This window comes from Melopsittacus undulatus, chromosome Z (genome assembly GCF_012275295.1).
Source record: "Melopsittacus undulatus isolate bMelUnd1 chromosome Z, bMelUnd1.mat.Z, whole genome shotgun sequence".
In the NCBI taxonomy this organism is placed as follows: domain Eukaryota; kingdom Metazoa; phylum Chordata; class Aves; order Psittaciformes; family Psittaculidae; genus Melopsittacus; species Melopsittacus undulatus.
In genome coordinates, this window is record NC_047557.1 from 11,747,208 (window position 1) to 11,771,346 (window position 24,139).

At 37.1% G+C, this 24,139-nt stretch overlaps 1 protein-coding gene across 1 annotated transcript in view; it reads right to left on the minus strand.

Annotated features, from left to right (window-relative positions):
• Positions 1–24,139, minus strand: part of MTMR12 (myotubularin related protein 12) — a 33,544-nt gene that overhangs the window by 3,090 nt on the left and 6,315 nt on the right. The window contains exons 2-15 of the mRNA XM_005152007.3: positions 21,621–21,675; positions 20,235–20,371; positions 18,482–18,554; positions 17,137–17,267; positions 16,418–16,511; positions 13,761–13,884; positions 12,572–12,647; positions 10,990–11,096; positions 8,721–8,845; positions 5,534–5,612; positions 3,865–3,935; positions 2,688–2,860; positions 1,751–1,918; positions 716–877 (exon numbers count right to left, since the gene is read on the minus strand). Coding sequence (XP_005152064.1) covers positions 716–877; positions 1,751–1,918; positions 2,688–2,860; positions 3,865–3,935; positions 5,534–5,612; positions 8,721–8,845; positions 10,990–11,096; positions 12,572–12,647; positions 13,761–13,884; positions 16,418–16,511; positions 17,137–17,267; positions 18,482–18,554; positions 20,235–20,371; positions 21,621–21,675 — 1,575 coding nt within the window. The remainder of the gene's footprint in view (positions 1–715; positions 878–1,750; positions 1,919–2,687; positions 2,861–3,864; positions 3,936–5,533; positions 5,613–8,720; positions 8,846–10,989; positions 11,097–12,571; positions 12,648–13,760; positions 13,885–16,417; positions 16,512–17,136; positions 17,268–18,481; positions 18,555–20,234; positions 20,372–21,620; positions 21,676–24,139) is intronic.

Here is a 24,139-nt window from a genome sequence, read left to right on the forward strand (position 1 = left end):
CATTTAAGTATTACGGACTTTCATATTTAGTTTGAGCTAGCCACACAAATGAAAGAGCACTTGACTTAGGTTTTATCCAGTGATTCCTCACTGCATCCCACAATGTAAGAGTTCACTGATTAACACTGTAGATCATACTGACAGTGTCTCACTTGAGAATGCTGTTACAGGACGGAATTTAACCAGAGATATTACAATCACAAGGGGCTATTCTGAAGCAACTTTTCTTACTGAAATTGTGCTAGTTTCCAGCAATGAGATGGTCCACCCATAATCATCTGTACCCTAGACAGTTTTGGGGGTGGTGGTCCCCCTCCAAGTCCACACACACCACAATTACACTCAAAAAAATCAGGGAGGCAATTACAGACCTGCTTTGTAATTGTTAGACACTCCATGGAACAACAAAAACTCACTTCAAACATGTCACTGCAACTGGATGTTAAGTCCCATGAGTTATCACTACACTTGCACTAAAGGATGAAGAAGAACCCCCTGAGTTCACAGCTACGTGCACTAACTGTAAAACAGTAATTTATAACTGAGGGTGTGCAAACTGTATTCTTAAGTCACAAGTGAGTGAGGTGTACAGGTATTTTGTAAATTAAAAAAAAAAAACTTTGCACCAATACTTCCATTATGGGTACCTTTGAAATACAAATTGTGCAAAATGCATTTATAATTTAAAAAAATAGTTAAGCAGCACATATCTTACTTTGAATCGTGCAGTTTTCCGTTGACTTTTATCCGGTTTTGGCTTCTCTGCATAAAAAGGGTTGTTCAGGAAAGCCTGGGCCTTGGGGTCAAACTGCACAGACCAGTCCCACACAGTAAGAAATCTGAAAGGACCGCTTTGTGTCTTGAGGCTTTCACCACTCTGCCAAAACAAACAGGTCACAATTAATACTGCTGGAAAGGAATTCTGACCAAGTCAAGGTAAAATTAAGAAACTGGCTTTTTACAGAAGAGGCCACAGAGTTGCAACAACACTCATGATTGGTATATATTCAATAGATGAATGACATTATTGGATACAAGTTAGTACAGACACAGAGTTTATCTATACATTTTCTGACTTCGGATGGTATTTCATTTCAACAGTGCAACTACACAGCACCGAGAATACCTTTTGCAGTTGAAAATCTGATGAATAATCTGAAGGGAAAAAGTTCTGAATACTGGGCAGAGGACAGACACTTCATTGTGGAATAAAACCTCTCCACATTTAAAAAGTTAACTGCAGCTATGCAGTGCTACCAGTTGAAATTTTATTATTAACAATTTATTTATATGCAAGCCAGCAATGTTCATTTTTTAGTCACTGTGCAGTTTTGCAGAGGATACTCCTATTGCTTCCAGCTTCTTAGGCTTAAGAAAGGAATGGCCCAAATGTATATCAACATTCAGGAAATGCTGATTCTGGAATACAACAGAATATACTATACAAGAATTTTGTACATTACTTACTCTGCAGGACAGGATATTCCTCTTAGGTTAGGGAGCTCCATTTTCACTGAATAAAAACAAACATGAACCTATACCCATACATTAGAAGTAATATATTCCTGAGTTATTTTCATTTTGTCATCATGAACACCCTAAATCCTGAACCTGACTCCTTACCTTTCAAATAAGGGAAAGGATGGAAAAACATGCTACTAGGGATTTTGGTTGGTTTTTAGAGTGTTCCCTGCTTGTTGGTTAAACCTGTTCTCCAACACATTCCATCCATAAAGTAACAAACACTTACCGCACTAGTGTCTTTTTGATGTTGCGAGTTGAAAAAGAAAGTGCTAAAAATAGGCACATAAAGGCTGTCTGACAAGACAGTTAAGTAAGTTTCCGTGAACTCAAATGCTGGAGGATACTGTTGTACCAACTGCCAAACACAATTTAGCAGGAGCAGAAAAACAGGAGCCTAAATAAAGAAAATGGTACATCAGTTTCAGACAAAAAAAAACCCCGTATGTTATACTGTGCAGACTGTTTATTTTATAGTATTCAGTGTCTCCAAACACAAATCTTAAGGGAAGCAATCTGGTTAACTACAGAACTGCTGCATATAACTTTGGCTGAACTCTGCAAAAGTATCATCCGAGACACACTTGGACAATTGTTTACAGAAAAGAGGAACACTTTCTAACCTGAATTTGCACACACTAAATTGCTATGAAAACTGCTGCTATGCAACCTTTTAAAGCTGGCAAAGCAAAACTAGTTTATGGCAATTCTTGATCAGAACTATCAGTCAGTTTGCACTTAGATGCCCATTCTGTATAGCAATCTGATGCATTCCCAAAATATAAACAAAAATGGAGAAGTGAGACTGAAACATTTAGCAAGACAGTATAAAGTTAAACTCTAGATCTGACAGGAATAGGGAAATCACTTTTGAGTTATTTCTATGGACCCTACTAGTATAATTTAACAGTTTAACGCGAGATACACGTCTTTCTGAAGACTCCAAGATTGAATGGGAAATCTCACATTTCTTCCTTTTAGTTACAGAGATGCTGCTGAACTCTAACAAGCAGAAATAGTGACACTGTACAAAACACCAACGCATAAATGAAAACAAAATTAAAGATCCTGAGATTAACTGGAAGTTCTGGACTGACATCTAAATACCTCCTTCTTCTGAGTAAATGTTTAACTAATAAGGAGAGTAATAAAAAAAAAAATCATACCTCCTCTTTGTCACTTTTATGTAAGTGGTTACAACGATCCAAAAAGCCATGTCCTCCAATTACCCACTCCTTCTGAATAAGGCTCTGAAACCCTGACTTTGTCCTGCTGTATGAATCCATCATCACTTGAACCAGACTAGAGATTACACAGCACAGATCAGTAGCGCTCTCTTCTATAGAAGACAACAGAAACCACATTGTCTACTAAGCCATTCCTAAAACTAGTGTAAGAAAGCAAAGTATTGCTAGCTTCATATAAACAAAATTGTATTTCAAGGTCAGAGAATCACACAATTTATTGCAAGTGTTACAGAAAGAAGTTAATCCATGTTTCTAATTTGTAGAAGTGTAAGGATTCTTGTACACTCAAACTAGTGTAATATTTCAACAATAAAACCTGCAAACCCTAGGTTTTACTACTATAACTTTGAATATACCCATCAGTCTCCCGTAAGGCACATACTGCCCCTCCTATGCTACCAGGCCAGCTATCTGTCCTTACCCTTCCTACCCTGCACGCATCTTTTCACAAGGCATGAAATCATGCCTCACGCATTCTTCACCCTTCAGGTGTCTGCTAGAAATCTCTTCTCCATGCTAGGTTTCTCAAATAGCAGTGTGTGGGGAAAAACTCAACCAAGTTACTAATCCAAAACCAGCTTAATGGTTAAACATTGACTTTGTTTTTCCATGCTATTACTCCATCTAAGAAAACAAACTGCTCAAGATGTCTACAATAAGTGTATTCTTCCCTGGATTTTTAATAAACTACATAGTATTCAGTGTGTATCTAGAATAAAAAATCATCCTTTTTGAAAATTTTCATGCTCCATGTTCTTTGTGTATGTGTGTCCCCCCCTACCTTAGTATACAGCAAAAGGGTGCAGGAACCATTTAATAGAAGTTAGGAAGCAGGAATGCATAAACAACAGGTAGTGTGACTCTACTACCAGTTTAACAGCAGCTTTGTCATTCACAATGTATTTCTTAGTCTGTAACCATGCTTACCAAGCTTTAACTACAGAAAGCATTTCCAGGAGGGTGAAAGATTTAAGTGTCTAGTACTTCGAGTACTCTATGAATTTTACCAGCCTTTACCATTTGTAAGCTTACAGCTTAAGCTAAAGAAAATAAAAATAAATTAAAAAAATATACGTTAATCTCACTGAATTCTTACCTATAAGGAGAACATTTGTCTGCTGTCTTTCCAGACACTCAGCAACTTCTATTGCTTTCTTCAAAACTCGCCTGTTGTGGTACAAATAAAGTGAATTTTTCCATGACATTTTTCCAATTAGGTTTCTTACATTAGCTTCTCCTAAAAGGGGTTAGAAACTTGACCAGTCCCTTAAAACAACAAAACCATTCTCAACTTTTGCAAATGAAGAAAGTTTGCTCTTGAGACTTAACAGTTCAAGAGGTATCTTTGTTTGGCAACTGGTCATGCATTTCAAGTTGTACATTTGTAATACAATACTTTCTGCTGAATCAATAGCAGCCGTTACACACATGCACTAAAGTATTACAGTTGCCAAGAGCCAAATCTCTATCCTGGAAAGATACATCGCCACACTTCTGTTGTAATCCACTACATACTACATTACTCACACAGTATGGTTTTAAGAGGCAGAGAGGGAAGTATCAGCAATCACATCTTGTAAACATACAGATAAAATTTATTCAGAGATTACCGCTAACAAGGAAGACCAAGTGGAGTTAAAGATCACGCAAAACTAGATCCAATGCTGTTGGTTTCTAGATTTAACTCTTCATAAAGTTGGTTATTTTCAGCAAAACTTTATACACAAATTAGGATTCTTGCAAATGCTTAGGTCACTAACAAAAGCTGACAGTTTATTTCCTGAGTCTGGAGTTGTCAAATTCCTTATTCTAGCCTCCAGAATAGCTGAGAAGGCACTCCTGCTAAGTGCAAGAGCCACGAAGAGCCAGATCCAGGAAGCAACTGGGTCCAAGTATGAAAATGATCAGTATCAAAACAGTGTAAGGATTGGAAGTTGTGCTGCTTTTAATCTTGGTTATGTCAGTGCATTTCTCTACCTATGATCTTCACAAGAACCTCTCATTCAACATACATTATATTTTGGATTAAGGAATGAATAATTATTAGTATTGACTGCTATTAAGACTAGAAAGAACTGAAGCTGACTGCAGAAGCACTTCATGCTAACAGCTTATCAGAGAATAAACTAGCAGACAATGGAGCAAACACAAAGTAAAACTGAAAACAAAGCCCCTCAACATTCCACTGTACCAAGCCTTAAGTTAGCCAACACCATTCCAACACTTACTCACTGTGGACTGCTGAGAAGAGAAAAAAGAACCTGAGGAAGGATCAGGTGAAGGGGACAAAACTGAGAACAATTGTAATTTTGTAAGGCTTTGGTGGGCTAACATCTTGAATACTGCAGTTCATCCTGTCCTAAAGGATATTACAGAAGCAGAGAGCACAGAGAAGAATGGCAAAGCTAGTCAGAGACACAGAATAGGTTTCATGCTGGAAACAAACAACATTCTTCAGTTTGAAAAGAAAGTGACTAAATGTGGGAGGGAAATTACTGGACCTATAGTTTTAATAGGTATGCTGAAAGAGTTGTAATTGGAATTATTTGCTGCTTCAAGTTTTTTAGTGTGGAGGCTTAGGACAAACCTGCACTGTAAAAATACTATCTCAAGTTGTAAAACTTGGTACTTAAACGGGATTATAAATTTGTCCTAAATTTCATTTCTATTGGAGGTGAAGAGTGTAATCATATTTCAAGAAATTAGCTAGAAAACCCACAAGTGTACTTAACAATTTGAAACCCAAGAAATTAGATATAGCAAACCTGATTATCTCTAGCCAGTTTGTGCTTTCCAGTAATGAAAACCATTTCACATCAGTTGCCCAGAAGTCTGTACTGTTATCTGAAAAACAGCAACAACAAAAAAATTGGTTTGTTCACCCGTGCAGTGCTAATAAACAGCCATCCATTGTATTACTCTTCCATTATGAACTGCTATGAAACAATCAATACTAAGGAGTCAGTAAATTCTAATCACTGGTACATAAACACCTTATAACTAAATGAGGAAGTGAAGTAGCTCTACAAACACCAGTAAAGTTTTATAGAACCATAGGCTTTTGTAGAAAGTATGCTATAGGCTCACAGCAACCAAATCAAGTAAATCAGTCTGTTGACAAAATGGGAAACGGAAAGAAAATAAGTTTAATAGGAGGTGATGGCTCTTCCACATTCCAGTTGCCTTGACTCTTAAGCATGATCTGTGTAAACCTTAACATAAGGAGGCTGGATTTTGAAAGTCATTACCATTACAGTCAGAAACACAAACGGAGTTTAGAAGGTTACACAAATTTGTGGTATGAAAGACTACCCAAAAAAAGGTTTTAAACAGTTTTCACTGCAGCTGAAGAGGCACTAAAATACATCAAGAAGGGAATAACTAGGATAAAGAGGCCAAATACAAAACCACAAAATCATTAAACTCTAATGAACTTCACTAGCTCTTCTGTAGCTTTTTAAATGCAACCTAAATCTCTATTGCCCTCCCTCCCTGCTCCCCCTTTCCCCCTCCCATCAAAGCCAGTATTCAGAAATTGGAAAGCTCAAGCTGATATGGTCAGTTAAAACCAGAACAGACTACCTTTCCTGTATAAGGCACAAACCCCGAAGCCCTGAAGGTCAAGACAGTTCTGCTATTGAGGAACAACTGAGGTACACCACACTCCCCTTCTTCCCTATTCTACCCCTGATGGATTCAATTCTGCATGTTTCTGTGTAACTTTTCACTTCCCAGTGTCTCTCTGTACTCTTTCAATGTTTAATTCCAGCACATACATACTCATTTCTGCCTTTTCTGCAGCTTGCATCTACAATCCTCAAGTGCACAGGCATATATCCATTTTGTTCCTGTAGCTGTTCTACCTTCATGCCTGCTCTTGCTTCTGCTCATCACACATTTAAAGGAAAAAAACAAAATTATCTCTTTCCCCAATTCATTTCACCCTGACCAGAGAAACTAGCTCTCCACAAAACCAACAGATTAAGTGTGGCTGCCTGTTCATTTTGTTCTGTCACACTGAGCCACAACTAGACTCAATAATGTGTATGAAGGCCTCTAGAAACAACTGCTTGGTCTGGCAGTTCTCCCTCCCCCCAACAAAGTTATCCCCAAGCCAAAATGGGAACTTCTTTTTAAAGGCACAACAAAACACTTGCAGCTTGTTTTATCTCTTACTCAAGGTATTTTGCTAATAACCTCACAATAGAGAGCAAGCTTTCCCTTCCTCCCTATCTTGTAGGATCATGAAGAAATATTCCACAAGGATTTGAGAACTGAAGTGTTCAAAGTCTCTAAGTATGTGGCAAGTGGCATACACTGAGACTTGTGAGCAGTCTAGCAAAACCAGCATCTGCCTTTGCCATATTTCAAATAAAAGGAGCAATTTAAGAGGATCCAAGCTGTTCCCATCAAAATCCTCTTGCAATCAGCTATGCTACTGTGGTTTCTACTTTGCTTAATGAGAATTTTTATAACTGAAACTTCAGTTTAGGTATGTTTTTAGGAAAGTGAAGTTATATTGGAAGTTTATAGAAGAATAGAATGGCTTAGCTTGGAATAGACCACAAAGTTATCATCTAGTTCCACCCCCCCTTGTCAAAGGCAGGGACACCTGCCACTAGATCAGGTTGCTCCAAGTCCCGTCCAGCCTGGCCTTGAGCACTGTCAGGGATGGGGCAGCCACAGCCCACTCTGGGCAACCTATGTCAGTGCCTCACTGTAAAGACTTTCTTCCTAATCTTCCTAATATCTAATCTAAACCTACGCTGTTTCCATTCCATCCTGTAGCCATTCCCCCTTGTCCTATCACTACATGCTCTTCTCCACATTTCTTGTTGACCCATTTTAGGAACTTGAAGCTGCTTGAAGGTCTCTGCAGAGTAGTCTCTTCTCCATGTTGAAGAAGCCCAACTCTTTCAGCATGCCTTCACAGAAAAGGTGCTCCAGCTCTCAGAACACCTTTGTGGCCCCCTCTGGACTCACTCCAACAGCTCCACATCCTTCTCATGTTGGGGTTCCCAGAGCTAAACGATCAGAGTTTCACTACATATTTGCCAGGAACCATTTGTTTGCAATTATGTCAACTTGCCAGCTAAATTCCATGTATAAAACCATCAGGACTTGGTTATTGCCTATAGGCTATGCTACAAATACACAGTTCCTCAATGATGATCACTTCAGTTACATCCCACTTCAACAGCCACAGGTGAACTGCCCCAGTGTTCCACATGCCCCTAGATGCTATTGCAACATTGACCTTCATTGTCTTATAGAGGACCCACTGTCCAAAATGATCCAGTGGCACATGCACAGCTGCAACATTTGTGGAGGTTTTTTCATGCCCAGAGGTGAAGCTGAAGTACTATTTCATGACAGCAGTATAGTTAAAGAGTCTCATAAAAATGTCCAAAAGCCTAGCTTACACTTTCACAACTCTCACTTTAACTTCAAGTAGACTTACTATTTACAGTAGCCACATTTCAGTCCTACAGTGACAATCTTAAAGTAAGATCTGCTTCACATTTTGTGACCTGACTACTTTGTAACAAAAGCTAGTACAAAAATAAATTTGCATTCCGACTCATCTCTTGACATGGTACAAAGGCTTAAAAGATTCACACTTCAACTTAACTTCAACAGACCACACAGGACTGAAAAAAACTCACCCATAAATTTTGATCCAGCTGGTGTATTCCAATTACCATTTAAAGTCCAGTCACTCTTGCAGATACTGTGACTGCTTAGCGAGAGGTACTAACTCTAAGAATTACAAACCTCCTAACATGCCAGTCACAAGCACAGTCCTCAGTTATATTTAAAAATCTGGTTTTAACCACCATCAAGACACCAATCAAGACAAGGACTGCATCCGTAAGACATAAAACATGCTTGTTATGCTTTGCATCTAAGTCACTTTAGAGACAAAAAAAACTACTTTAAAGGTCGACTTACCTATCAAAAACAGTTGTTTAAATTTTGTGTATGCTGTCTGGATATCTTGCAGAGAGGGAAGGCTGCTTGACAAGTCATCCATCTTCAGGAGTTCATAGGGAGGTTTGCTAATTGTCTTATAGATTCTAAATCAAATCATTAAGAGATTAAAGCCACCTGCTTCACAAGCCAAACAGTGTACCAACTATTATTACTGAAGACAAAGGTAACGGGCATGTTCTGGGAAAAAGCTGAATACCAAAGGATATACACTTGGAAAGTTAATGGCCTTCAAGCATTTTTAAATACTGGCTGGAAGTTTGTGTACAAGCTTCTGACAAGTTTCGCTGCTCTTAACTGTCCCACTGATAAAAGATTTGTGCAATTATGAATATTACAAGCATTACTTGTTTTTTACTACTGCTTCTTTAGTATTGTCTTCACTGAATAACACTAAAATTACTAACAGGCTGTTTAGAGATGAATCCAGAAAGAAAGAATGAATAGAAACACCCAAACCTCCTAGCAGACACTATTTTTCTAGACTTTTACCAACCACTTACATTCTGATACCTAGCTGCTAGGTCTGCTAACAAAACACACAAGTAAAAGAAAGAAAAAACAATTTGGACTCCAGACAGTATACCTGCCTTGAACTTCCCTGCATATCTGATATTTTTTTCCCTAGAGGGAGAGGGAAAAAATAGCAGGCTAGATGAAGCTTTGCTTTGGAGCCAGAACATCCCCTCTCATTCACTCTCTTGAGCTCAGGTGAACATCAGCTTAGTAAATACCTGTTGTCATACTGGCTTTCTATTGTCAAGATTTGGGAAAAGCTGCCTTAGCTCATGGTTCAGAAGTGAAGCCTTGCAGGCATTGCTATGACACAACAAAGTACTTTGTTTTCTGTTTGTTGCAGCACAGTAACCTGCTTAAAGTGAGAACTACAGGGTCCATATCAGAAATGCATTTTACTAGACCTACCGGAAGATGCATCAGATAAGAGAATTAAGAAAAAGCAATCATTTGTCAATCACAATACTTGTTCCATGATGAAGCAGTTTGTGCTAAAAGATCTGGCTCTGAACAGCTTTTTCAATAAAAAGCCATTAATTGTAAACATATGCCATGTGCCTGGTTCAGACCACTATCACAATGGCATGTTAGCACACCCTTTCAGACAATCTGTAGATAAATTTTTAAGCACTAGTGGTTAACCACCAGTACTCCATAGCAAAGAAAACCACCAATAATGTCCCAAGTTCAGATGGCCCCAGACAAGGGATCAAAATACCAGTTGATACCTTGTTACAGCCTACTGATAGTTTTACTTACTTTCACATTATGAAAGAGCATTAAGAAGACTTGTAACTCATGTAAACTTCTCCATTTCAGAGGAGAAATTGGAAAGCAAATGCAGGAAGGGTCAAAAGCCTTTCCCATGAAAGTATAATTAATTTTGTAAATGAAAGATTTTAAAAGCCTAATCAGCTATTTTCTGTTAGTTCTACGCAATTAATGGGTTCTTCACCTATGAGGAGAATGGAGATAGCAGTGAAGCAGTAAAAATTGTACATACTAGCCTGATCTAACAGCTTGCTGCAAGAAGAGAAGTTTTCTCAAGGACACTCAACAGGTTGGAGAGAGCAGAGGAAAAAAGCCATCTTTTGTTCTTGCAGTAACTCAGCCAGGCAGCTATGCTCCTGCCCTTATGTTAACTTTGGCATTTCTCAAACTGCTGAGCTAATTCAGCTCACTACCTCAGCTGAATCAAACTGCTGTCTGTCATCACATCTGAAAGTAGCAGCAGTGAGCTGTTAGATTGTCTCAGTCATTTTAGGTCATTTTAAAGTTATTTAAGAACATGAATCTAGTTCTCATAAGATAGCAGAGTTCAGAGAAACTTAAAACTCAGCTTGCAAATCCATGTTTAGAGATGGGGTCTACACTTCTCTTACTTGCAGACACAATTCAGCCCATCAGCTAATGAAACATTAGCTGTACTTAAGAACCATAGGCTTTGGTGCTGCTTTACCTAACAATACACCATAGTTTGTACATATATTCATCTAATATGTATTTCCACAAAGCTGTCAGTGATGGCACAGTCCTGCACAACTGACAGATGCTGTCAGGCCAAGGGATTAAACCCACTCCACTATAGAACACTACTTTTACATTTAGAACTTGTTTCCTGATGCGTGCAAGCTTAAAGATATAGCATATACGGAAAAAGAGAAGCAAGGTCCATACCAAGCAAAGTGTTGTGGACAGAATAGCTATTACTGACCCATCCAAGAAGGCTTTTTGTGTTTGTGAAGCGATGTCATCCTGTTCTTTGGGAAATGCAGACATTTTGAGAAGAGCAGCACCGTTATGGCAAGACCAACACCAGATCTGCAGAAAAACATTGAGCAGGTGATGCAAATTGGTAAATTGCTCTGTACAAAGCACTTCCTAAGTGACAAATGATGACAAGAAATTTCTCTACGCTGTGTTTCATTGAATTTTTGGTGTATTCAGTGAACTCATTAATAGAAGCAAACTGTTACATCTGCACCATGCCTCAATAGAGGCATGCCTCAGTATGGTGTTATCACTTGGAAGTTTTAAGTTAAGCTTTATACATGAACAGGTAAACACACAGTGTCAGATTATAGCAGAACATTACTTCCTCTACTGCTCTCATAGGAAAAAACAAAATTGATCACAACATTTATGGCCAAATTATGTAAAAGGTAGGCCATAGCAAGACAGCTTTTGGGTATTAGCCATCAGTTTCTCCACATAGATATAGTTGTGTTTTTCTTATAATTCAGCCTTGAGATAACTCAGAACAAATACACTGTCATGCTTTTCCACATGAGTCATGCGTAAGGGGTCATCTAGGCACAGCAAATAAGATATTGGACTTTTTACAACTGAACAAGATTGCATAATTACAGGTATTACTAGACAGCCTTTAAAGGTCCCTTCGAACCCAAACTACTCTATGATCCCATGAACACAAAATGCAGTTAAAGAATCACTTCAATTTCTGTGTAACAGCTACTGTAATTTGCCTGGCTGACTACTGAGAATAAGTGAATCAAACTATTTTGAGTTTCACTATCTGAAGGACACCTTCAGCAGAACAGTACATCACTATCTACTCCATGGGCCAATTAATTTAAAAGCATGAAGAAAACATTGTTTTCCTTGGCAAATTTGATGGACATGCCACAACTAATGTAAGCCCTCATAAGTGAAGATACTTTGCTCCTTGTTTCTATCTACTCTGCTTTACTGGTTCTTGAACTCTGGTACAAGGCAGAAAGGCAAAGCCAGTCTGCTATGAGGTGCAAAACAATATATTTAACTTAATTTTCTGTTGAAACTGGTAGAACTAGTTTTTCAATTAGGCAACTTGGCTTTGAAAAAGTGATGCATCATCACAGCCACAGTACTTATCACCCAAGCTACGCAACTAGAAGCATTCAGCATTACCTGTACATGCATGGTCTTCACCTCAGTATTCAAACAGCATTTGAAGCCCTACATCCTGACCCAGGTAGATGCCAATCAATAATCACTCTAATGAAAAACAGGCTGATGGATAGAAAGACTACTAGTATGTGTAGACTATAGGACATTAGACATCTGTAAGTAAATGTACACTGTGAACCATACATATGTTTTGTACTGCTTAAGAGAATACAGACTACTTTGAGTACTTCTTCCACCATCTGCTTCCTTTTCCATAGATGACTAGGTATATGTGTGAGCTGTAAAAAACAAGTTTTGAAAATAATATGTACCAACATCTAAAATGCTAGTTGGAATTTTGTCTTCTCAATAAGATTTCTTACCCTCAGCCACACATATATACTTACAGGAATGCCTCTGCCTTCATACTTCAAGATACTCTCTTCAGAAACACATATGGGAACAACAAAATACAAAGGTAGCCTAAGAAAACAGAAGATTTTTGCACTTAAGAACTGAACAAAGAACCTCAAAGTTCATTTCACTGATGAAGAGTGCTCTAGCCCACGTTAATTATATATTCACCTTACTGCTACAATAATCTTTCCTACAATATAATTATATTGCCCTCAACACCCTCCCTTTACTTTCAGCTTGATAAGGTTTCTTCCAGTCTTGAGCTCTTCATTATTTTCACTGCAACATTACCTGCTTAACTGCAGTCTTCCCATGCCTGCAATTAAGTCCTACATTTAATTGTAACATTGGTTGTTAATACCACCTCAGTTCTGTCACTTGGTTTTTCAAAAAGATTCCTTTTTTAGTATTAGAGAACTAGTTCTGTTTCCATGCCTTCTAAGCCGTTCACATCACAACTAAAAGAATGTAATTTTATTATGAATTTCCAATATCAACACTATTAATGTTCAAGGCCCAAAAAGAAACAAAGATAAGTACTTAACCTCAGCTTGGGTCTCTCAAGACAACTCTAGAATAAATATTTAAGACTCCATTGAAAATTGGTCATTATTTCCAAGGTATTTGTAGCCTTTCAGGATCAGACTATTAAACAGGAGTACACAAAACCTTGTATACATTCTAATAGGTTCACAAACAGACGCTACTTAGCTGAACTGGTAGAAGCATACATCTCTAACCTTCTACCAAAGGCAACACAACTTCCACCAGCACATTCTGCAGACATGCTTTAAACCATTTTTCCCCCACTCAGTCCCACAGCTAAAACAGAAAGTCTCAAGTGCATCTAACTTAAAATTTTATCATAGTAAAGGTACATGACTGAGAAAATGTCATCCTAACCAGTAAGTAGGACAGAAGTTTAGGTATCAAACCTACGTATTTTCTATTCCTGAGTAGCCTGACTTGATGTTGAAGTTAACCCTGCTGTAAGACAGGTTGTGTAAGATCATCTCCTCAGGTCCCAAATCAAAAGTGTCCCATAAATCAAAAATGGAAATCAGATCCTAAAAGAAAAAAAACCCTAAACAATTGTATAATGCTCAAAAGTAGCACTGATTTTTTCAAGTCTTAATAAGACCTCTGTCCAAAGCTCACAATTAATGGGGGCAAGCTTACTTTTCAGAGACTCTGTATCCTTCATTGGTAGTCACTACTTTGTATTTCACATTCCCTTTGGTCCTCTCCAATTCATCACGCCAGTCCTCCAGAGTATCAAACATTACAGTTTGGTTTCTTCCATCTATCAGACATATAATGTTAACTTTATCAGGAACTTTAAAAAGAAAGCATTCCTATATCAAGTAGTTAGTTTTCATTAAGGGAAGCAAGCAAGATCTCTTATTACAGAAACCCAAGCCAAAACACCTTTGTGTAACACACTGCTTCTGTCTGTTCTTTAACAGCTTATCTTTCTGTCAAATACCACTTTAACTAAAAAATTCAGGAACAGTTTCTCTTACTGTTCTTAGAGAACTTCAATACAGTTGAGGCTGTCCTCACTTCCAGCCTAAAAGCCAGGATAATAAGCAGCAAATGCCCCTGTATACTAGTGCAGCTGACTGGCATCTAATCTAATAACATAGACTTAAATGTAGAATTAGTAATCATACCAAAAGCCCTTCTGCAATTCAGGTATTGCATTTCATTTAAAGTTCATTCTTTTATCATGGATAGGAATTTTGCACTGAATAGAACATTTCAGGCACTTGATAAGAAAATTGACTATAGCAATTTAAGTCTCAATCATTTCAGCTGAGAATTTCTGTATTTCCATTTAGCCACCTCAGCAAGAATTAACAACAGCAGGTTGATTTCGCTTCAGATCTTGTATAATAGCCATATAATTTATGGAGTAAGTGCAATTGTTTTAGACACCCATCATAATTAAGTTTACTGCAACATCAGCTAACACAGAAATACCAAACAGAGTTAAAATTTCCACAGAAGGTACAATGGCAAGTTGAAACTTTCCACCTCAACAAGATATAGTAGGTGAAAAATTTATAGCTGGAAACCAAGTATTATTAATGAGCTCTAAGGGACAACTTAAGATTTTAAGAGTATCAGGCCTTAAAAGGTATAAACCCCACTTTCTAAAGTCTACTTGGTTTGTCCTGTAACAACTTCATAAAGAGTGAAACTAGGCAATCATTACTGAAGAAAGTTATTCAAATATGAAAGAATTTTGGCACAACACTTCAATGACATTAAGACTAGGCTTCTCCCACATTTACTTACTCTATACCTGGAAAAGCTTACAGTCTTTCTGACATTTGTAGTTCAAACCGAAAGCCAGTTACAGATGAAGACTGCAGGAACTACCTGAACCAGCAATATGCCCATGCAGCAAAGGCAGACGATGAATTCTTGGCTTGCATTAGGAAAACCATTGCCTACAGGCTGAATGAGGTGATTTTTGTTCTCAAATCAGCACTAGTGAGACCTTGCCTGAAGTGCTGTGTCCAGGGCTGGGCTCCCCAGTACAAGACAGGCACAGACTTTGCTGGACCAAGTACAGAGTAAGCCCATTATCATCAAAGGGCTGGAAGCACCTGATACAAGGAAAGACTGAGACCTATGATCATTCAGCCTGGAGGAGAGAAGGCTTAGCAAGGGCACAGAGGGCCAAGAAATTTTTTCAGTGTGTATAAACACCTGACTAGGGGTGTAAGCAGGGGAGAAGAATAAAGAAGATTGATCTAGATCCAGTTGTACTCAATGACATGACAAAAGGCATTGTGCACAACCTGAAGTACAGCAAATCCCATTTAAACATAAGCTGTCTCATTGTGAGGACAGTCAAATAATGAAACAGGATGTCTGGAGAAGTTGTGGAGCCTCTGTCCTTGGAGGTGTTCAAAACTCAACTAAACATTTCTTGGCAAGTTTGCCACAGTTAAACCTACTCCAAAGTGGTGCAGATGGACAGGAACATGACTACATGATCTCCACACATTTATTTTAACCTCAATGGTCCTGTAATCCCTTGACATATTTTTATAAGTGTCTGATTAATAATTTGGGTACATCAAAACTTCCCTTTGTGAAAGGAATAGGTGTTCCTAGTGAATTACGAAACAGGTTCTTAATTCAACATATTGCTATTACTTCAGCTGAAATCTGAACTTTGAAATGCTAGAAAGTGCACTGACAACTTTTTATCTTGAATTTTGCAGCTTACTATACTACTCAGCCAAGACTGATCAAGTGGGAAGATTATGTAATAAGTTAGCTATAAGAGGAAGTCAAATGTCTAATGAAATCTTGCTATGCAAACCTATGTGCTTTTTTTTTGCAGTTGCCTAGGAGAAGCAGATCACTTGTAAGTACAAGCAAAAGGGAAATACTTTGTCAGATGACACTGAAAATGTAATAATTAAAGAATTAAGAGCAAGACATTTGGTTCACTTCAATAGTAAGAAAAAAACCCACACTGATAAAATACGCAAAATATTTCCTAGATGAGAAAGAAGCTCTGACTTTAGTCAGAGGCACATGAAACACATTTGCACATATGTAAGCTTTCAGTCCAGTGATGCTACTCTTGCTTGGAAATTTTCTGTGTAACTATGTTGAAGAACACAGAAACCAACAGTAGAAATTAAGAGATTTTTAGCAGCACATCTAACAATGTATAGCAACAGAAAAATCAATCTTCTCAGGGCCATCTGCCAGCAGAGCAGAGACACAAACTCAGCTACTAAGCACCCCAGACTGCTTAAGGAACTAACAGTATGCAACAAAGACAAATAAAAAATACAAAAAATATTTACCTGTGTTTTTTGGGGCAGCTGATGCATAAGAGAACAGAAACAAGCGTTTAAGCAGCTTAGGAGTCTGGCTATGGTGAAGTATACCACTGACAATCTAGGAAAGGACCAAAAATTAGCACCCAAAACCAGAGCAAGACTATCAACATAAAAAAACCATTTTTTACCAGTCCAGTTTTAAACAAAACTGTTCAATGGGTTCTACTCCCAACAGCTGAAAATTGATTTTTAGAAAACTTTCTCCATTGCCTGCAAGATACTATACCTATGTGGCTTAACAGCATGTATTATTAAACATGTTTAACTTCCAAAATGATCATTATTTAAACACAGGCAGTAGACTTCTAGTTTGAAGCTCAAATTAACCTGTCAAAAGAACTTCAGTTATCAGGAAACTAACTGTTTTCACATGAAAAATGCTGAAGTCTAAAAATAATAAGGTTATATACCACAAAGCACAGCTTTACAAATTTGCCTGAGTTGATTTCATATAGTACTCCCATTTTCTTCAATAAGCCAGCGCATCCAATCTTTAGCTGCTATACATATCAATCTTTAATGAAGAAGGTCAGCTAGAAATCAGTCTTTTTTTTTCCTCTCTCAATAGGGAATGATCAGAAAACACGTTAATGGATCTCTCAATGAATTTCATCCTTCCCTCACCCCACAACTAAATGCTCAACACCAAGCTTAAGAAAGAAAAATTAAGTTACTACACTTACTCTTTTCACTTCCTCTTCTTTTGTGAATCTCAGGCAGAAATTAAATACCCTAAGGTCTTTGCAGTAGATAATTAACTTCTCTGGGTATTTTCTCAGTTGTCCAGTTAGAAGTTTCTTTTTCTCATCATAAACTGCAAAATTAAAAAGTTTAAGTAAATACCAGAAAGATTATCTGCTGATAAAGCTAATCCTGCTTGACTCTTCAAATTCTGAAAGAAACTAATTCAAACACAAGTGTTAACAAGTAAAAACAAGCACCCTATAACACACACCAACAAGCTCCGTGCTAATATACTTTATTTTTCTTAAACCAACTCAAGGTACTTCCTGCAAGGTAGAAAACAAATTTGCAGCAAGCCAGCTGCTGATTATTTCTGTTCACATCCTGCCTGTATAGTAAGTTCAAAGCTCTGGGATGCACAAAGAACGTATTTTACTAGTTCTACCCAAAGGAATGACAAACTGAGATCTTTCCATGTTCCTAAAAAGCACTTATTTTTTTAAGCCAACACAAAGTAAGCCCCCAGGAGAGCCCTTTGTTCACTTCTGTTTGAGAATATATAATTTCAGAACTTCAACTGCTGCCAGCTAGGCCACTGTATACAAGATTAAACAGTGTCTTATAACCAGTTTTCACCAGTCAATCCCTAGACCACTCCTTCACAAATCCACACCATCATTCATACATACTCTAAATACTCTGACACCTGTCCAATGTCAGGCTTCTCAATAAAGCCTTTGCTACTATTTACAAATGACCAGCCCCATTGTCATTTAGCTTGTTTTAGCAATACAGACATACCTGTAAACCCTGCTGCAAAACATTCACCAATTTAATTATAAATTAAAACCTCATTTTCTATTTTATTTGCTATTTTGAAGACACCATGAATCTCATAAAACAAAGCTCTTTTAAACAAACAAAACATTGTTTGGGAATTTGCTATCTGTACTTCTCTGCAGTGCTATTGCTCAAATGAAATTAACATCTCCATGCTTATAGGATTAGTCAACACACTGGAAGATCCTTGTGTGCCAACCTTAATCAGAGACTTTCCACAGTACACTCTTCTTCGAAGCATGGCATTTTGAAGGTATAGTTTTGTCTATCCCGACAAGATAATAAAAATGTAGCTTTAAGAATGTATTAGGGATAATTTCTTCTATATCTCTGTCATTTTGTCAAATATGTCTGCATCTCTCTTTACTAGACTACCCAATCCTGGTCCCTGCAGTGTTCACTCTATCAGATTTCTAATAAGGAAGTACACATACAAAGAGTACAACACTACAAGACACTTAGAAGTCTGAGGCACTTTAAAACAAGAGGAGAAAGCTGACTTACCTCCATAGATTTGATCTACACATTGAAGGGTTATGTCATTTTCTCCTACAATCTTATTCTTAAATTGCGGCTCCTAGAACATGAAAAAGGTTGTTAGAAATGTCATAATACTAAGCAGTAGCACCTTAACACAAGTGCATAATGTGTTCAGAACATATTTTAATGTCAGAACTACTTATTTTACAAGCTGTTAAGGCAGAACACTAAAGAACAGTTGTTAAAATACCAACAGATGCAGGTTACACATAGGCATAGTTTACAAACTGCAGATCCAGTTTTTGTCTCAGACATGCTGAAATGTAGAGTTTAACTTTTCAAATAGCTTCAAAGCACAAATTTCTATTGAGAGTTGCTTTTCAAACTAGAATCAAGGCAGTAAACAGGAAATAAAGTAACCTGATGTAATGCAAGCCTTTTTATGACAAGTTTCCTTGCTATGGGAAGCTGGCAGGAAATAGAAATCCTCTTCAAAGAACAAGTATCCCAAGAATATTATACCATAACAGCCAGATTTATGACTGGGTAAATTATTTTACCTACTATTTTGCAAGCTAAGTGATCTGGGGCTCCACTCACTTTCAAAATTCCATGAGTTCAGAGTTTAAAAATGACATTTGAGTGATGCCACAATTAAACATTGCTACATTATCTATTATAGTTATGTATGTATTATTACCAGAAGGTTGATGTACACTACATCAGCAAATTACACTTTACATGGAGACAACTGTGAACAGAGTTAACCACATTCAAGATATTTCCGCATCTGTAGCACTCTGAATCAGACAGTTAATACCAAACTTCTGTTAAGTGAAATACAGTTGACTTAACATGCTATAAACCCAAGATTTAAAGTTAGTGATGGAACAGAAATTACCATGGTTGACTTTACTATTGACTTTAGCACAAATCTCATGTGATGTGTGGAAAAGGCTCTGCAGGTCCAAAAATCTGTATCTGGCTGCAGAAGCCACAGTGTAACATTTAATCTCCCTGAAATTTTACCTCAAGAAACTTCCAACTACAATCAAATCACCTTCCTCTTCATTGTCAAGATATCTGTTTCAGATACTTCAGTACATCAAAAAAAGGTGTGGCATTACCAGTCCCCTTTGACTGCTCTCTTTGAGCACCTAAATGAAACAACATTTAACTCACTTCTAAGACTTGGAAACTTTTAAACTTTTTTAATGTTTGACAGGTTAACAGTATCTGATTTTTAAATTTTTGCAGTCAACTGCTGACTTTGGATGGAATAATTTAGAGCTTTACTGAGCCACACAAACAGTTAAATAGAGCATTTCCATTGAGTAAGAGTTTACTGAGTCTTGTGTAGCCCTGAAATGGTTCTGCAGATGTAGCCTAAACTCAGACACATATTGTACAACATTCACACTTCTGCAATTTGCACTAGACAAGCAATCAGAAATCAGGTTTAAATAAACCGTTACTTTTCAAAACAATCCATTCTTTTAACTTAATCTTCACAAAATTACCAATGCATAAGATACAAAGAGTTATATAAAATATGCCTAATACAGGCTTGCACTGTTCTTAGTTAAATAGTTATTATAGTTTGAGGAAAGATCTGCACAGATCAAGCAGATGCAGGCCATTAAAATTAATCTGCACCCATTAAAACTGTTTTAAAGAGCTATATTCATTCTGTATCCTTATATAAGGAATATTTAGTCAGAGACACTACATGTCTTCAGAGCCTGTTTGGTCATAATTAGAAGACTTGTCCTCCTACATTATCATCTGAAGCAGAATCATCAAGGAAAGCAATCTTGAAGTTTGTGCACACAAGTTTTCCATAGGTGCCACGGTTTGAGCCATCTTCTTGTATATATTTATATACTGTGCTTGCCTCACAAAGCAGCAGTTCACCTGTACAAAAGAAACACTGACATGAAACATAACTGACATTTACAATTGAATTATTTAAACTGTTACCTTAAATTTAGCGCTAACTTCCTCACAGCTTCTTATATGAGAAAATATTCCATCACTGTTACACAAAAAGATTAAGAGACAGCTCTTGGAATCTGTACCTTGAAAGCCTTCCAGGTTATTAGTATTACTCAAGATGGACTGAACACCATTCAGCTGCACGCACTTAGTTCTGTAACCAGAAATACCTCTACCATGGACTGCTCTAAGTGGTAGGAGAGCAATACATGGAGTTGCAAAGACCAGCCATATGAGTGTGTACTCAGAAAAACCCAAACCCCACCAAGAGGAGTTTATACAGTCAAACAAGTTTAGAACTGTTCCAATTTTTCTTACTGTTAAGCTCTAAGAATGCTGAAACATTTGATTTTATTATTACAACTTTATCACAGTTAGTTTTTCATAGCTTTGACTGGAAATATTGCTTATTTTACATGTCCCGGGGCTATTTTAAATTCCTCAAACACAAGTCTGCAGTTCTAATCTTTAAGTTAACAGGAAGTGAACTTCAATTTTAAGAAATTAAAACCAGATTCTAGGAGGTATAATCAGACAGTCTCTTGGTCTTTCCCATTACAAAACAAAACAAACCAAACAACATAACAATACTAGCTTGTTCTAAACTTTTACTTGTATTTTATCTTAGTAACATTATCTTTCCTGATCTTTGAAAACATTTTTTAAAAGAAAGAATTGTAAATTAGAAAAAAAAACAAACCAAAACAAAAAAACTTAACAGTGAATGACACATCAAAAAGTTTAAGTAACCCATAGTGAAAGCAAAGCAACTAGAAAGTAAGCTTTCACTAGTTACTGGCCTTCAGTATCCAAAAACATCCCACAAAACACAAAACCACCCAAATTTATCTTCTAAGAACAGGGCTAACTGAAGTATAGACAGTTCTCCATATGCAACTTACTTGAAAATGCTTTACTCAAACACTGAAATCTATAGTTTTTCAACATGTATGTAGATACAGATACTTGAAACATTTTGACCCATGTGTTTCAACTCACATTGAAACACCACCCTATGGTGTAACCCATGTTACATCAAACCTTCTGTTTTACTGCCTGGGACACTGATGTCACTTAGGTGTTTGCTGCAGACATTGAAATATTTAAATACTGTTTACATGATTGATTTTTTATTCTTTAATTGTAATACTACAATATATAGTATTACCTGGTAATAAGTGAGGATTTACTTCTTTTTCTATGGGTTCCTTTATGTGTACTTCCTAAAGAGAGAAAAAGTAATTATTGCTTTGCAAAGATTGTGCCTTCAACACATGCTGAACATAATAGCATCTTCCCGCTTAAATTCCTCATATTCTAGAAACTAAACAAACTAAAACAAAGGAAAAACTTCCTAAATTAAGGAAATAATTTCACAATGTGTTCCTTCCACTACAGATCAGTAGACTACTACCTAAACAATGAAGTCAGTAGTTTGATAACCACAGTGTCAGTTACATGTAGCTGTGCACATAAATAGGAAATGCATTATGTGTGGAAGTAACTGACAGAAATAAAGCATTCCCAGTAATTCTTAAATTCTCTCAGCACACATAAGAATAAACTTAGTACCCACAGTTTGTTCTTAAGCTTTTCCACACTTAGTATTTGTTTCTAAGGTATCCTTCACAGTTTTTCAAGCTTCATCTTTCACTATCTGTTTTTTATTTTCTTACATATATTATTGCTGTCAAAGTACAAAAGTTATCAAGATTATAGGGAAAGGTATTTCAGAATCTCAGAGTCAAGAGGTAAAACCAGCACAGGATATCCTTTAGTTTGGACACACATTCCACAAAACAAACCTAAGTTCTCAGTACCACTTATTCTAGTCTTAAGGCACTGATAGTTGAGCTATAATCTCCAGCTGAAAGATTATTAAAGTAAAGGACATGTTACACCCTTCCTGCTCAGACAGTTCAGAACTTCCTTCTCCAAGTCTAGTAATGCCTTTACATGCATTGAAGTCTTTCTGGAAAACTATTAGTTAACTGGAAGCCCCCTTGGGGCCACAGCAGTAAGTACAGTAATTTTAGTTTGCCATCAATACTGAGATTCAGATACTGCAAATCAAGAAAAGAAAGGAGACATAAGCAATAACAGGTTTGCTGGATTAAATGCAAGGAAACAAAGGCTTTTGTGAGCATAAAAATAATTCCCCTTTCCCATTCATATAAACACTTGCTCTCCATCACTCAGAAGACCCAAAACAAAGCTTGCAGGCTGCATAGCAAAACTAAAACCACCAGGAAACCACGTCATAAGAACAGCAGAAACATTCAAGACAGGTTGGAAAGAGGCAAAGGTTATAAAATGAAAGAGGGGGTAGTGTGAAGAAAGAAATCTGTAACTACAGCTGGCAGCTAAGGCAGAAACCGACACAGTTTACTACCTTGGACTTCAAAGTTTGGATATTGTGAATTTTAATCAAAGTTCATGCTTGGCAGCCAAATAAACTACTATGAAAACATGGCTCAAGCTGAACACTGCTGCCTTCAAAGAAATACATGCAGGTTTATCACTGCCTCTTCACCACTGGAAGCTCTAAGTAAAACCAAAGTTCTAAGCTAAACTGGATTTACTACTGCCTTTATTGGTATGCCTTCTTCTTTCACTATTTTTGTGCAACTAAACGTAACACTATTTGCTCACAAACTGTTTGCTAACAATCATTGCTAGAGAACAGTAAAGCAGTATGCTAACTAGGTGCTTTTCCAGTAACTTTCACTTCAGAAGATATAAGGCATGTAATAACTACTGCTTATGTGTACATACTGCTTGAATGTTTGTACTTATTGCCATGAGTACCAGTTTATGCAGCATTGGTAGGTAAGACCTGAGGGAAAAATACTTTTACTCCAAGTAAGTTCTTTGAGCTTACATCCCTTTGTTAAAATACAATGAAGCTTCTATAGCTGATATCACAGAGGCAAATAATGTTGAACAAGTTGCTTACAAGCTAAATTGATTATCTTCTGAAAGGAATTAGAAGTTTAACTAAATCTCATAGCAGCAGCATAGAGACCTCAGTCAAACAGAGATCAGCTTGTAATATCCAGTTTCACTCCGTGTTGACAAAACCCCACAGACCTTGAAGTGCTTACTATATGCATAATTCCTATAACATATGACAGCTTCCAAAAGCCAAGACTCCAGAATACTTCTGTTTGAAAGTTAGCATTTATGTTCCTGTAATGAAACTGTATTTTAAATGACTCATAAATATGCACTTTGAATAGCCAGAATGTGAGCCATGAACATTGCCGAAGAATCCATGCTGCTCATTTTCCAAGGGAAGATATTAAAATACATTAAATTCTACTAATGTCACTAATGTCGCATTTTGCATTTGCTGTTTTTTAAAAAAAAGAAGGCAGAGATCTTCATGAAGAAAAGTTGCTAACTTGCCCTGATTTGGTGCAAGCTGTGTGGAAACTTGTAAACTTAGCTAAAAATTCCACTGTGTTTCAACCTTATTGTTCTAATAGATTTCAGTTTGGGGGGAACACAGATATTCAGATTAAGAGCCAGCAGATACTAAAATGCATCCTCAAGACTCCTTTATTCAGCCACAGTTTGTACTCACTCACCCTTGTCTGACTACATGGTGAGGTAATTCCATTTGTAAAATCAGCTGGAAAAATCTGTCCTTGTGCTACATTTGGTTTTGTTATTGCCTATTGTTAG